This window comes from Oncorhynchus gorbuscha, linkage group LG09 (genome assembly GCF_021184085.1).
Source record: "Oncorhynchus gorbuscha isolate QuinsamMale2020 ecotype Even-year linkage group LG09, OgorEven_v1.0, whole genome shotgun sequence".
NCBI classification, from domain to species: Eukaryota; Metazoa; Chordata; class Actinopteri; order Salmoniformes; family Salmonidae; genus Oncorhynchus; species Oncorhynchus gorbuscha.
The window spans coordinates 53,984,827-53,997,730 of NC_060181.1; the positions used below are offsets into that span (position 1 = coordinate 53,984,827).

At 39.9% G+C, this 12,904-nt stretch overlaps 1 protein-coding gene across 1 annotated transcript in view; it reads left to right on the forward strand.

Annotated features, from left to right (window-relative positions):
* Nucleotides 1-2,663: 2,663 nt before the first annotated feature.
* LOC124043770 (inactive dipeptidyl peptidase 10-like) overlaps nt 2,664-12,904 on the forward strand; it is a 340,940-nt gene continuing 330,699 nt past the window's right edge. The window contains exon 1 of the mRNA XM_046362710.1: nt 2,664-2,877. Within this exon, the coding sequence (XP_046218666.1) occupies nt 2,806-2,877 (72 nt within the window). The 5' untranslated portion in view covers nt 2,664-2,805. The remainder of the gene's footprint in view (nt 2,878-12,904) is intronic.

A 12,904-nucleotide genomic window follows, 5' to 3' on the forward strand; every position in this document is an offset into this window, starting at 1 on the left:
TGAGAAATTTGCTGACGATGCATACAATATCTGGAAGAGATGTTCCAAGATGTTATCATAATACGGAATATAGATATGCATGCAGACCTACAGATCGTACATTTGTTTTTCAGGGGCACTTAAAATTCCAGATTGCAGTGACATGATTGCAATGCCCTCAAGATGTCATAAGCTTGCACGTAATGGGATGTCTTGGTTGACTGAGCAACGTATTACAAACTTTGTTAGCTCAAAGTTTACTTTGATGTGTTTGTATGCTAGCACAGTTCATTTGCATAACATTAGCCACATAATATGATGTTTCTTCCTCACTTCCTTGTGTATGTTCAGATTCTGCTCATCGCATGCTTCTCGAGTCTATCTATATGGAGTGGGGAGGAAGAGACAGGCACTCTTGGGTGATTCATTCAATCGTTTGGTGTCAGCCAACTATACCCGCAGGTACAGCTAATCTATTAGCCTCTTGTCCACCGTTTGTCGAGTGTTAAGCGCTCTGCACACAATGGCGCTTTGTAGTCACCGAACAAAACCTGGGGCTCATTGAAAGAACCCATCAGAGGGCCATACATGCTCAGCCATGCGAATCGCCTGCAGCTCTCTCCCCATAGCCCGTTCAAGAACTAAAAATATTTCTTATTGAAGAGAGAAAAAACACAAGTAAACAACGAACACATTTCATTTGGATTTGAATTAGCTATAGACTGGGAAAACATCTTAAGGTAGGCTATGTATGCACGCCGATGCAATCTCTCCCTCACGCACACAGGCACAACCACTCACTCACACAGACACTGAAACACACACACTCATTCAAAAGTCTCATACCATTTCAGCTTGTACCTAAGATGAAATGTAAGGAAATCTGACGCTGTTGATTTAGTAACACTTCTCATGGTGTCATCCCAGCACCTCTGTTCAATACATACAGTCAAAGAAATTTGTATTCCAACACACATCTGTGCATACTAAATAATCACCACATAATCTGTAGCTAAATGCTAGTGTCTCATTTACACCTGCTTGTACATGTCACAGTGTGGTTAACACCACGCAAAACAATCTCTGAATATCATTAGCAGATTTATAACTGCTAGTACAGTATGTCATTGACTCTTTGCTATGTAGTAAGGCCTATATCTCTAGGCTTATATGTTGCTCATTTGAAATGCATTTGTATAGTTATTTAATTCCAGTACACTGCGTATCAGCATATTGAAAACAATTGAAACATGTTTTACTGAGATACTAAAAAAAAACACGAGTGGTGGGTACATTGCATTTTAGATGTATTATGGACATTGATATGCAATCCTCATATGCACAACGCAATTCAAAATGCCATGGAGAGGCATGGTGTAACACGCCTTTTGATGAGCCCACTGATAACCGTACATGGTGAGAGAACAGATGCACCACAACTGTTCAGTTCACACTTCGGATACAGAGGGACGCTGGAGGGAGCCTAAAGGTATTTGCTGGAGTGCAAGCATGGGACAAGGGAGACAGAGGAGAAGAGGGAGATGAGAGGGGGAAGGAAAACAGAGGAACGGGACAATAGATCCAAAGAACAGGGGGGTGGGAGAGAGAGAGCGAGAGAGAGAGAGAGAGAGAGAGAGAGAGAGAGAGAGAGAGAGAGAGAGAGAGAGAGAGAGAGAGAGAGAGAGAGAGAGAGAGAGAGAGAGAGAGAAGGAGACAAGAGAGGAGGAGGCAAGAGAGGAAAGGAAATTTGAAATGGAGAAAAAAAGGACAATAGATGAAAGAGAAAGGAAAAGCACTCTGTCTGATGCACACACACACTCACAGAGACACATACACAGGAGGTGAGTCTGAGGCTCTGTGACATGGGTGGCTTGTAGAACAGTAATTTATCAGGTTCTGAAGGCCACTGCAGACACATTTACTCAGTGTCCTGAAAAAACATGTTTCTGCCCAAGCCTGTAAACTATTCCCATATCCCTAGCCTTCCCTCTCTCCATAAAATGTGCTGTTGGCAGTGGTGAAAGTAACGTGTGCCACAAACCATGAAGTAAATATATTTTGCTCATCAATAAATGTGATTCTGTAATCCATTTAGAAAACCTTAGCTATAGTCCACCTAGACAAGTGTATTATGGTGACCTTAACCCAACGCCTAGCAACCTAGTCAAGAGGTTCAGACCTCATGGCTTAATGAAGTTAAGGTGTTGACTTGACAGTTGCTGGACCGGGATTCAAATATATTTTCATGCTGTAAAAACTGATCATATTGATAACATCGAATGCACATTACTTTTAATGGTGTTAATGAGTAGCAACATTTGGTAGCTCTACTTCCATTTAAAATACAAACATGTATGATTATTTATGACTTCATTGTAATGCGATAGAGTATTATTCATAACCTGGTTATATTGTATCAATGGTTGTTGTTTTCACAAACTTTTCTGTATATTTAAGTGGGAATCAACAACTTCACAATGATTGTGAGTAAATTGATGACAAATGAATATAGTGCTGGCAATCACACATGTCCGGTCGAGTTCATATTTCTCCAAGCCTGTTTTGGTTTGTGGTGTAGTGGATCAAACCACAGACAGCGTTGCAAATACCAATTCAGATAGCCTATGCGCCGGCGCTGCACCCATCGAGAAGAAGCCAGTTGCGCGCATCATACACGACAAAAGAGTCAGTCGCCGAATACCCGAGTCCACATATGAAACAGGGAGTTGCTGGAAAGACGGTCACTGCTTTATATTTTGCTTTGGTCGGTGTTTGCCAGGTGTTTTAATTTTTTGGGGGGATAGGAACGGCTCGTGGGTTTTCAAGATGAACCAAACTGCCGGCGTTTCGCACCAAGTGAAATGCCAGTCTTCTGTGTCTTCGAAGGCTATGGCCAAGGTATGAACTTTATATCTACAAGGACAGGCAAACGTGAAGTTAGTTTGAAACATAATTGTTGCCGTATTAAGCTTGCGTTATTATGCTTGGGTTATTACGCAAAATAGCAAGAAGTTCCATGTGATCACCTCTATGAGCAAATGTAACTTTTTTTTGTGATGGAAAGATTTGCGAAAAGAGACCAGAACTCTTTGGCCTGGTTTAAATGATCGATCATGTTGATGTGTGGCTATTAACTTGACCTAATACTCTGTTTGGTGGCTGTTGTTGGTTTTTAGATGTGGTTGGGTTTGAGAAATGTTGCAGTACTACCACACAGATTAGGCTATATATTGAAGATTAATTTCACTTTATAGCAGGGTGTTGGATACTGTTCAGCGTGTTAAGCAAACATTTTGAAGCCAAATGCAAATATTTTGTTGGATAAAGAGCATTGTAGTTACACACAATGCTGCAGTACAGCAATTGAAAATTCAGATCACGTCGAGAGTAGAAGAAAGAGGGGGAAATATGCTACCAATATATTCCTTTGAAAAAAGGCATATCGATTCTACCCACCCACCACCCATTCACTTTCATGTTAATACAAAATATGACGACAAGCAGCGTTAATTTAGTTCATCCATCATACCCATAGGCTAATAGTAAATTGCCATTTAAAGCTTGACAGATTGCCGTAATTAGGCTACGTTTCTTTGGTGTGTGTATATGATGTCTCAAGGGAATTTGGGCCAGATGGACCTGTTGTTAAGAGTAACTCAATCAATGTTCATCAAGATCGTGCTCTGCGTCTTTTGGCAACTACTTGAGGAGGTCCCTGTCTCTCTTATGGGAATAAAAGTAAAGCAGAATAAATAGGTCAATTCTTTACTGGTTTAATTGTGCATCATTTCTCTCTGGATTACCGGGGAAATGCCACATTTGGGTCATGTTTTGTTGGAAGAAACTTTATTGATATTTCCCTTAAAATGCATGTATACATATTTTGGGAATGACATACAGTACAGAATAGAAATGTGCATGTAGTCGATTGCATGGATACATTGCTCACGGACAGCCCGTCTCACCACATACCTGGTTCATTGTAGTATGTGTTTGAAAGCTGAAACCCAATTTTCCCAGGCATGATGAGTGGCTTGTCTTAGGCTGTCAAATGTAAACAGGTTGTATCGCGAAGGCTTTGATTTCTTACACATCGTGGGTCTTATATGCATACATTTTAGTCCATATAGATATTAGAGGGATTTCAAGCTCATAAAAATTGGTCGCACGCATGCTTCTTGATGGTATTGTATTTAGATTTGAGCCCAGATTACAGCGACACAACCCCTGCCACCAACAGTACTATTACCCTGTAATGGCACAGGCCAGGCCTGCCTACATAAGTGTTAGTCTTTTGCCATATATAATAGCACATTAGCCACTCTCCATATAAACTGGATGCTTTTCTAAGGGCTAACAGTGATTCTGTGACTGAAGGTCAATCACTGACTCACGACTCGGTAAGTAAAGCTGGGTGTTGGCTCCATCGATGGCTTCATACTAAAACATCTGTCCATTGGCAGACTGCTAAATGTCCTCAGAGGATAGTCTAAATGATGCAAGATTCACATCAACATTCAAACATATTACATACAATATATTAAGGTGGTATTGGAAATTGGTGTGAGTGAGTGAGAGAGTGAGAGAGAGAGAGCAGTTTGGCATGTGTCTATGTGTTGGTGGAAAGCACGTGGTGCTGAAATAGTTTGAGCCTCACAGAGACAAAGCAGCGCTTGAGGACAGTGGCATGGTGCTGAAATGGGACGGAGCACTACGCTGACTGACTCATCCCTATTTCATGTGAGGAAAGCTCAGGTGCAACCTGAATGGGAGTGAGACAGCCCAAGACAAACGGATCTCCACTGGACCTTGATGTATTGAAACATTATGAGTATTGACGTAGTGAAAGATGGGTTATTTACTTTCAGAAAATCATGTTCCATATGGAGTGCTAGAGTACAAATTGTGCTGGGTTAAAATTGAGGGCACAACAGTATTTCAAACCCCAGGTAAAATACAGTGCCTTCGGAAAGTATTCAGACACATTCACTGTTTCCACATTTTGTTACAGCCTTATTCTAAAATTGATTTAAAAAAATCCCCCTCATCAATCTAAACACAATACCTCACAATGACAAAGAAAAAACGTTTTTTTAGAAATTTCTGCTAATTTACTAAAAATACAAAACAGAAATATCACATTTACATTAGTATTCAGACCCTTTACTAAGTACTTTTCTGAAGCACCTTTGGCAGTAATTACAGCCTCAAGTCTTCTTGTGTATGACACTACAAGCATGGCACACCTGTATTTGAGGAGTTTCTCACATTTTCTCTGCAGATCCTCTCAAGCTCTGTCAGGTTGGATGGAGAGCGTGGCTGCACAGCTATTTTCAGGTCTCTCTAGAGATGTTCGATTGGGTTCAAGTCCGGACTGGGCCACTCAAGGCCATTCATTTATTTGTCAAGAAGCCACTATTGCGTTGTCATGGCTGTGTGCTTAGGGTCGTTGTCCTGTTGGAAGGTGAACCTTCACCCCAGTCTGAGGTCCTGAGCACTTTGGAGCAGGTTTTCTTCAAGGATCTCTCTGTCCTTTGTGCCGTTCATCTATACCTCAATCCTGACTAGTCTCCCAGTCCCTGCCACTGAAAAACACCCCACAGAATGATGCTGTCAACAACATGCTTTACCATAGGGATGGTGCCAGGTTTCCTCCAGACATGGCATTCAGGCCAAAGAGTTCAATCTTGGTTTCATCAGACCTGAGAATCTTGTCTTTAGGTGCCTTTTGGCAAACTCCAAGCTGGCTGGCATGTGCCTTTTACTGAGGAGTTGCTTTCGTCTGGCCACTCTACCATAAAGGTGGAGTGCTTCAGAGATGGTTGTCCTTCTGGAAGGTTCTCCCATCTCCACAGAGGAACTCTGTATCTCTGTCAGTGTGACCATCGGGTTCTTGGTCACCTCCCTGACCAAGGATATTATTCCCTGATTGCTCAGTTTGGCTGGGCGGCCAGCTCTAGGAAGAGTGGTGGTTCAAACTTCTTCCATTTAAGAATGATGGAGGCCATTGTGTTCTTAGGGACCTTCAGATGGTGCAGACATGTTTTGGTACCCTTCCCCAGATCTGTGCCTTGACACAATCCTGTCTCGACCTCATGGCTTGGTTTTCTTTTCTGACATGCACTGTCAACCGTGGAATCTTATATAGACAGGTGTGTGCCTTTCCAAATCATGTCCAATCAATTTCTAAAAATCTGTTTTCACTTTGTCATTATGGGATATTGTGTGTAGATTGCTGAGGATTTAAAAAAAAATACATACATTTTAGAATAATGCTGTAACGTAACATAATCTGGAAAAAGTCAGGGGGTCTGAATGCTTTCCGAAGGCACTGTAGCAGCAACTATCTCTTCATCTCATGCAAACATGTCCTGGATCGTACATTTGATCCAATTTACCATTCTGTAATACACAGTTGGTTTAACTGTTAGGCCACCTCCGTTTCATACAAAAGATAATCTCCTTTCCAGTGCCTGATCTCCCCCTGCCAGTGTTTTGGATCTTAACCACCCTCCTTGATCCTCTAAAACACTCCCATGTCTTCTTCACTTCCTCTTTACACACAATCCAATTAAGAAGAGGCAGCAGATTGTTTGTGGGCTTTCACTCTCCGAGGCTCCTGCTGGGTTTACGAGACCAGCAAAGTCTGCGAGCAGCTGCGGCTCACACCATTCGGTCCTTAAAAGTGACAGGTCCACCCAAGCACAGATAGGGCAATAAACTGAACCGGCCCCATCAGAAAGCAGGAAGCCAAGGCTATAGTGACTGTAGTCATCTGGGATACCACAACCATATTACTGATGAGGTGATAAGAGCACAAGAACGTTGTCCAATAGCAGGACTGGCTATCATATAGGCGTAGGGTACTATTTATGGTTTTACATCTCCTTCTCACTAAAGGGTCTTATTAGCAGTGTCTGTATGAAGTCAAAGTTTATTAAACAGTTAGAGGAACTGCTTGCATGCTTATCGGCGCTTTCTGTGTGAGTGTGATTGTATCAGACCTTCTGGATTTCTGTTACCTTGCAGGCTCTATGGGAAAGAAGACTGTTTTGAGCTGATTTTCCTTTAAGATCCAGAAATATAAGGCCATTCAAAAGTAGTTGAAATTTGGGTGAGTTAAGAGGATTGCACTGACAGCCACTTGCAAACGGAGAAATGTTGAGAAAGCAATCACAAGTCTCATGTCCTGTACACAATTCACTTGCAAGTTCAATAACCCAAACCTCAGCTATTTACTGTTTGAGAAAAAGCCATTATGAGTTTGAGAGAGCATTTGGGAAAAGTAATTGCATATCGGACAACCAATATTTATAGATGGTTAATTGAGTTTACACAGTGGGGGAAGTTCATTAATTAGTAATCATGCTCATTAAATAATTATAAATGATGGAACATATTTATTAGCCATTAAACAAGCACAGCGAGAGAGAAAAATATGCCACGCTCATATTTCTGTAGTAGATTTGATGTGAACTTTATAGTACCGTGTGGATATACAGTGGGGAGAACAAGTATTTTGCAGGTTTTCCTACTTACAAAGCATGTAGAGGTCTGTATTTTTTTAATCATAGGTACACTTCAACTGTGAGAGACGGAACCTAAATCAAAAATCCAGAAAATCACAATGTATGATTTTTAAGTAATTAATTAGATGATCAAATATTTGTTCTCCCCACTGTATATAGCATATAATCACATTAAACCATTCCATTAGATAGGCCTATCTCTTTGGCTTTGGTATATTATCTTCATATTTTCATGTTTTTGTCGTAGTATGGGAATGATGCTGACGTGTGATGATGTGAAATTGTACTGAAGGCTGGATGATGAAAGGTCACCGTGAGGGGAAGTAGGGGTTAATGGATCCTATAATGGAGGAGTGATGGAGGCCAGTATCTCTGAATAATGGGCTGATAAGATTGTGTAGGACTGAGGGTTGTAATGGGGAAAAAGAAGATAGGGCAGACTGGAGGGATGTGATGAACTAGGAATGATGAGTGAAGATGAATGAACTGTGGTGACCCAGCAGGCAAAACTGTTTGCAATGATGTCGTTATGATGTGTTTTATAAAGTCATGGTCAGGTTGTGTACTGGATGTAAAAGGATGTTTTGTTAACTTGTTTTTAGCAACCAGAAACTATGTCTTAATCTGGTTTTAATCAGATTATCTGACCAGATAACAGGCAAAATATGCTGTCATAATAAAAGATGTCTTTACCCGGTTACAACTAGAAAAATATGTAATTAAGACGTCATGGGACAACATTTTACTGGAGATGGTAGTAATATGGTAGTATTGTTCCGTAAAAGTATTATTTTGGTAGTATTCTTCTGTGACATTGGCATATTTCAAAGATAAAATCCATGAAACATGGATGAACATCCCTTTCGGACACTTTTAAAAGTCCAAGTATATACAGTATACTTGCCTATATAACATCTGCTTTTTCTCTAACCCACATGAGACACCCAAAGCACCTTGGATCTTGACTATCAGAGCCATCTTTCAACATACCATCTACCTTCATCTCTGCAGCTAGCTCTACTCCCCTGGTCCCGAACAACACCAATGGTGGGTTATTGAACCGCTGAGGCACTCCCTGTGCATTCTCTCCCCTTGCTAAGATCTATCAAATAAATTGTCTCGAAAAACTCCCAGCAACTGACGTGTTGCAGGCTGCTTGCTCGACAGCCATCCTTAGCATCTGATCGATTGCTCGAATTTGTCTCAAAAAGAATAATTGCATCACCGCTCCAGTCTGTGACTCTATAATTTATAGTCGGCATGCCAACTGATCTCAATATATTCTCTCCCCACAGTGCATCTCTCATTCTTTCTCATTCTCTCTATTCACTGAGGAATGGGTGATAAATGTGTTACTAATTTGTTTTTTGTTGTTGAGACACTGTCTGTTGTTCATTTGCATATCAGTGCTTATTCCCAAGAAGTGGCTTATTTGTCCCTATGTCGAAGATTACGCCTAAACCAATACTTTTTTTTTTTAAACACGTCAGGATGTAAAATACCATTTGTCAAACTACGGTCTGACCGGTAGTAATCATTCTTTGGTTCTCTTGAGTTCTCACAACCGGTACTAATGACTTGAACCTTGAGGCTTTCTAGGCTTCGTATTCTTTAGATTCCTGAAGTATATTATAGCCTCGGAACAGAACTGACCATCCCTTAGGTGCAACTATTTTTTAGAGCCTGCGGCAAAGTGGACTGATGTGAATATGTTATGAGCTGGTAATGGGGGCCACTGTGTTGAGGTGTGATTAAAAGTTATTTATGAAATGCCAAAGCTTTGGACAGTTGAGCTGAGAGGTCTCTAATACCATTAGTTCTTATAATATGACACATATGAAGTTTAAAAGAGGGCACACGAAAGATACATTTTATAAATAATTAGACTTTACTTTGTAATATCTCCTCTTTACAAGCTTTTTACTTCAGTATTCTTAGTTTTTACCTCGGTAAGTTGTAATAGATCTGGTATTTGTGTAATCTATTTGAATCTTAACTGGGCCGTCTTTGAAGATCCTTTTTATACTCCCAACACTTTAGATCCCTTTGAAGAGGACTTATTTTGCCAATATGCCGCTGATCATTTGTTATGCTATCTTTCGGATCTCATTTGTTATGCTATCTTTCGGATCTCATTTGTTATGCTATCTTTCGGATCTCATTTGTTATGGTGTCTTTCGGATCTCATTTGTTATGCTATCTTTGGGATCTCATTTGTTATGCTATCTTTCGGATCTCATTTGTTATGCTATCTTTGGGATCTCATTTGTTATGCTATCTTTCGGATCTCATTTGTTATGCTATCTTTCGGATCTCATTTGTTATGCTATCTTTCTGATCTCATTAGTTATGCTATCTTTCGGATCTCATTTGTTATGCTATCTTTCGGATCTCATTAGTTATGCTATCTTTCGGATCTCATTTGTTATGCTGTCTTTCGGATCTCATTTGTTATGCTATCTTTCGGATCTCATTTGTTATGCTATCTTTCGGATCTCATTTGTTATGCTATCTTTCGGATCTCATTTGTTATGCTATCTTTCGGATCTCATTTGTTATGCTATCTTTCGGATCTCATTTGTTATGCTGTCTTTGGGATCTCATTTGTTATGCTATCTTTCGGATCTCATTTGTTATGCTATCTTTCGGATCTCATTTGTTATGCTATCTTTCGGATCTCATTTGTTATGCTATCTTTCGGATCTCATTTGTTATGCTATCTTTCGGATCTCATTTGTTATGGTGTCTTTAGAGATTGTCAAACATGATATGGTGACATCTCTTGCCATGCATTTAGACTGTATAAGAGTAAAACGTCTCAATGCATTAGCTGGTTTTTGTTTGAATCGAGTGATCCATCATGAGGTTGTCTTAAACAAGATTTAAAGTTTGACATAACTTGTAATAATAGTTTATGACAACTTATGTACTCAGACACTATCTCTTTGGTTAAGCATGAAGGTGTCTGTGCAGAGAGCAGTGATTTTACATAAATGGGCATAATGTCAGCAAATTATGACTTTCCATGATATGTCATGTTAATGAGAACCTTATGGAGACATCATAAGAAGACATTCAAATCCATACCTGGGTCAAAATAGCATTTGTTTCATTTCAACATCTTGAAATAGTTGGCCTGACGTGCTGGATAGGTGAAGTTTGCACTTTCAGGACCATTGGTACCATTGAGCCTGGCAAACTTAACCAAGCACAACTAAAGTTTTCAAAAGGAAACAAACACAGTACAATGTCAAGCCAGGTCTTTAAAAAAATGTTTGAATTGTTTTAACAAAAATTTACACTTTCCAGAACATTTCTTGTGGCAGCTCCTCAATACTTTCTGATGTTGCCAATCCAGTTTGTGACTCTGTTGAGACAATGGAAATCTATTGATAATGTAAACCATGTATATTCCCCTTGCCTTTCCTCAGGCTCCTTTACTACATATTTAAATTGTGCAGCAGACTTCCACTTTCTTAAATGACTACCCCATCTCTGTACCCCACTCATATAATTATCTGTAAAGGCGCTCAGTCGAGCAGTGAATTTCAAGCACAGATTCAACTACAGACTAGGGAGCTTTTCCAATGGTTCGCGAAGAAGGGCACCGATTGGTAAATGGGTAAAAAGCATGGTGCAGTTATTAACAGTGGTGGAAAAAGTACTCAATTGTCATACTTGGATAAAAGTAAAGATACCGTAATAGAAAAGGACTCAAGTAAAAAGTGAAAGTCACCCAGTGTTACGTAACTAGGAGTGGTGGGTGCCCAGTCAGGCGCAGAGAGCAGAGGTTTAAGGAAAACCGTATTTAGTCCGGTGAGAAAAGGTCATGCCAAAACAACAGGCGAATAAATGACCGGCCCAAAACAGGACACAAACAGTCCGGAAAAATACAAAACAGAACAGAGAAACAAGCCCGCCCAAAAGCAGGCGGGCATAACAGGCTTAAATAGCCCTAAACCAAACCCCAAACGAGAAACAGGTGAAACCAATAAGACATAACCAACAGCAAAGGAAAAGGGAATCGGTGGCAGCTAGTAGACCGGTGACGACGAGCGCCGAGCGCCGCCCGAACAGGAAGGGGAGCCACCTTCAGTGGAAGTTGTGACACCCAGTAAAATACCTCTTGAGTAAAAGTCTAAAAGTATTTGGTTTTCAATATACTTACTGTAAGTATCAAAGTAAATGGAATTGCTAAAATGTACTTAAGTATCAAAAGTAAAAGTATAAACCATTTCAAATGGTTTATATTAAGCAAACCAGATGGCACAATTTTTTTACATTTTCTATTAATTTGCGGATAGCCAGGGGCACACAACAACACTCAGACATCATTTAGAAATTAAGCATTTGTGTTTAGTGAGTCCGCAGGATCAGAGGCAGTAGCGATGACCAGGGATGTTTTCTTGATAAGTGTGTGAATTGGACCATTTTCCTGTCAATATGTAACAAGTACTTTTTGGTGTCAGGGAGTATGGAGTAAAAAGTACATTTTTTTCTTTAGGAAGGTAGTGGAGTAAAAGTAAAAGTTGGCAGAAATATAAATAGTAAAGTACAGATAACCCAAAGAATGACTTAAGTAGTACTTTGAAGTATTTTGACTAAAGTACTTTACACCACTGGTTATTAATTCCACTTTGGATGGTGTATCAATACATTCAGTCACTACAGCGATAAAGCTGCCGGTCCTAACTCAGTTGCCGGAGAGGAAGGACACCACTCAGGCATCTCACCATGAGGCCAATGGTGATTTTAAAACAGTTACAGAGTTGAATGGCTGTGATAGGAGAACTGAGGACGGATCAACAACATTGTAGCTACTCCACAAAACAAACTTAAATTACTAAGTGAATAGAAGGAAGCCTGTACAGAATAAAAAAATATCCCATAACATGCATCCTGTTTGCAATAAGGCACTTAAGTAATACTGCAAAAAATGTGGCAAATAAATTAAACATTTTGTCCTAAATACAAAGCATTATGTTTGTAACAAATCCAACACAACACATCACTGAGTACCAATCTTCATATTTTCAAGCATGGTGGTGGCTGCATCTTGTTATGGGTATGTTTGACATTGTCAAGGACTATGGAGGGTTTTTTGGATAAAAAGAAACAGAATAGAGCTAAGCACAGGCAAAATCCTAAAGGAAAACATTGTTCAGTCTGCTGCATCAGACACTGGGAGACAAATTCATGTTTCATCAGAACAAACACCTTAAACACAAGAACAAATATACAATGGCGTGGCTTACCAAGACAACATTGAATGTTCCTGAGTGGCTTAGTTACAGTTCTGACTGAACCCGGCTTTAAAATCTATGGCAATAATTGAAAATGGCTATATAGCAATGACTAACAACCAACTTGACAGAGCTTGAAGAATTTCTTAAAGG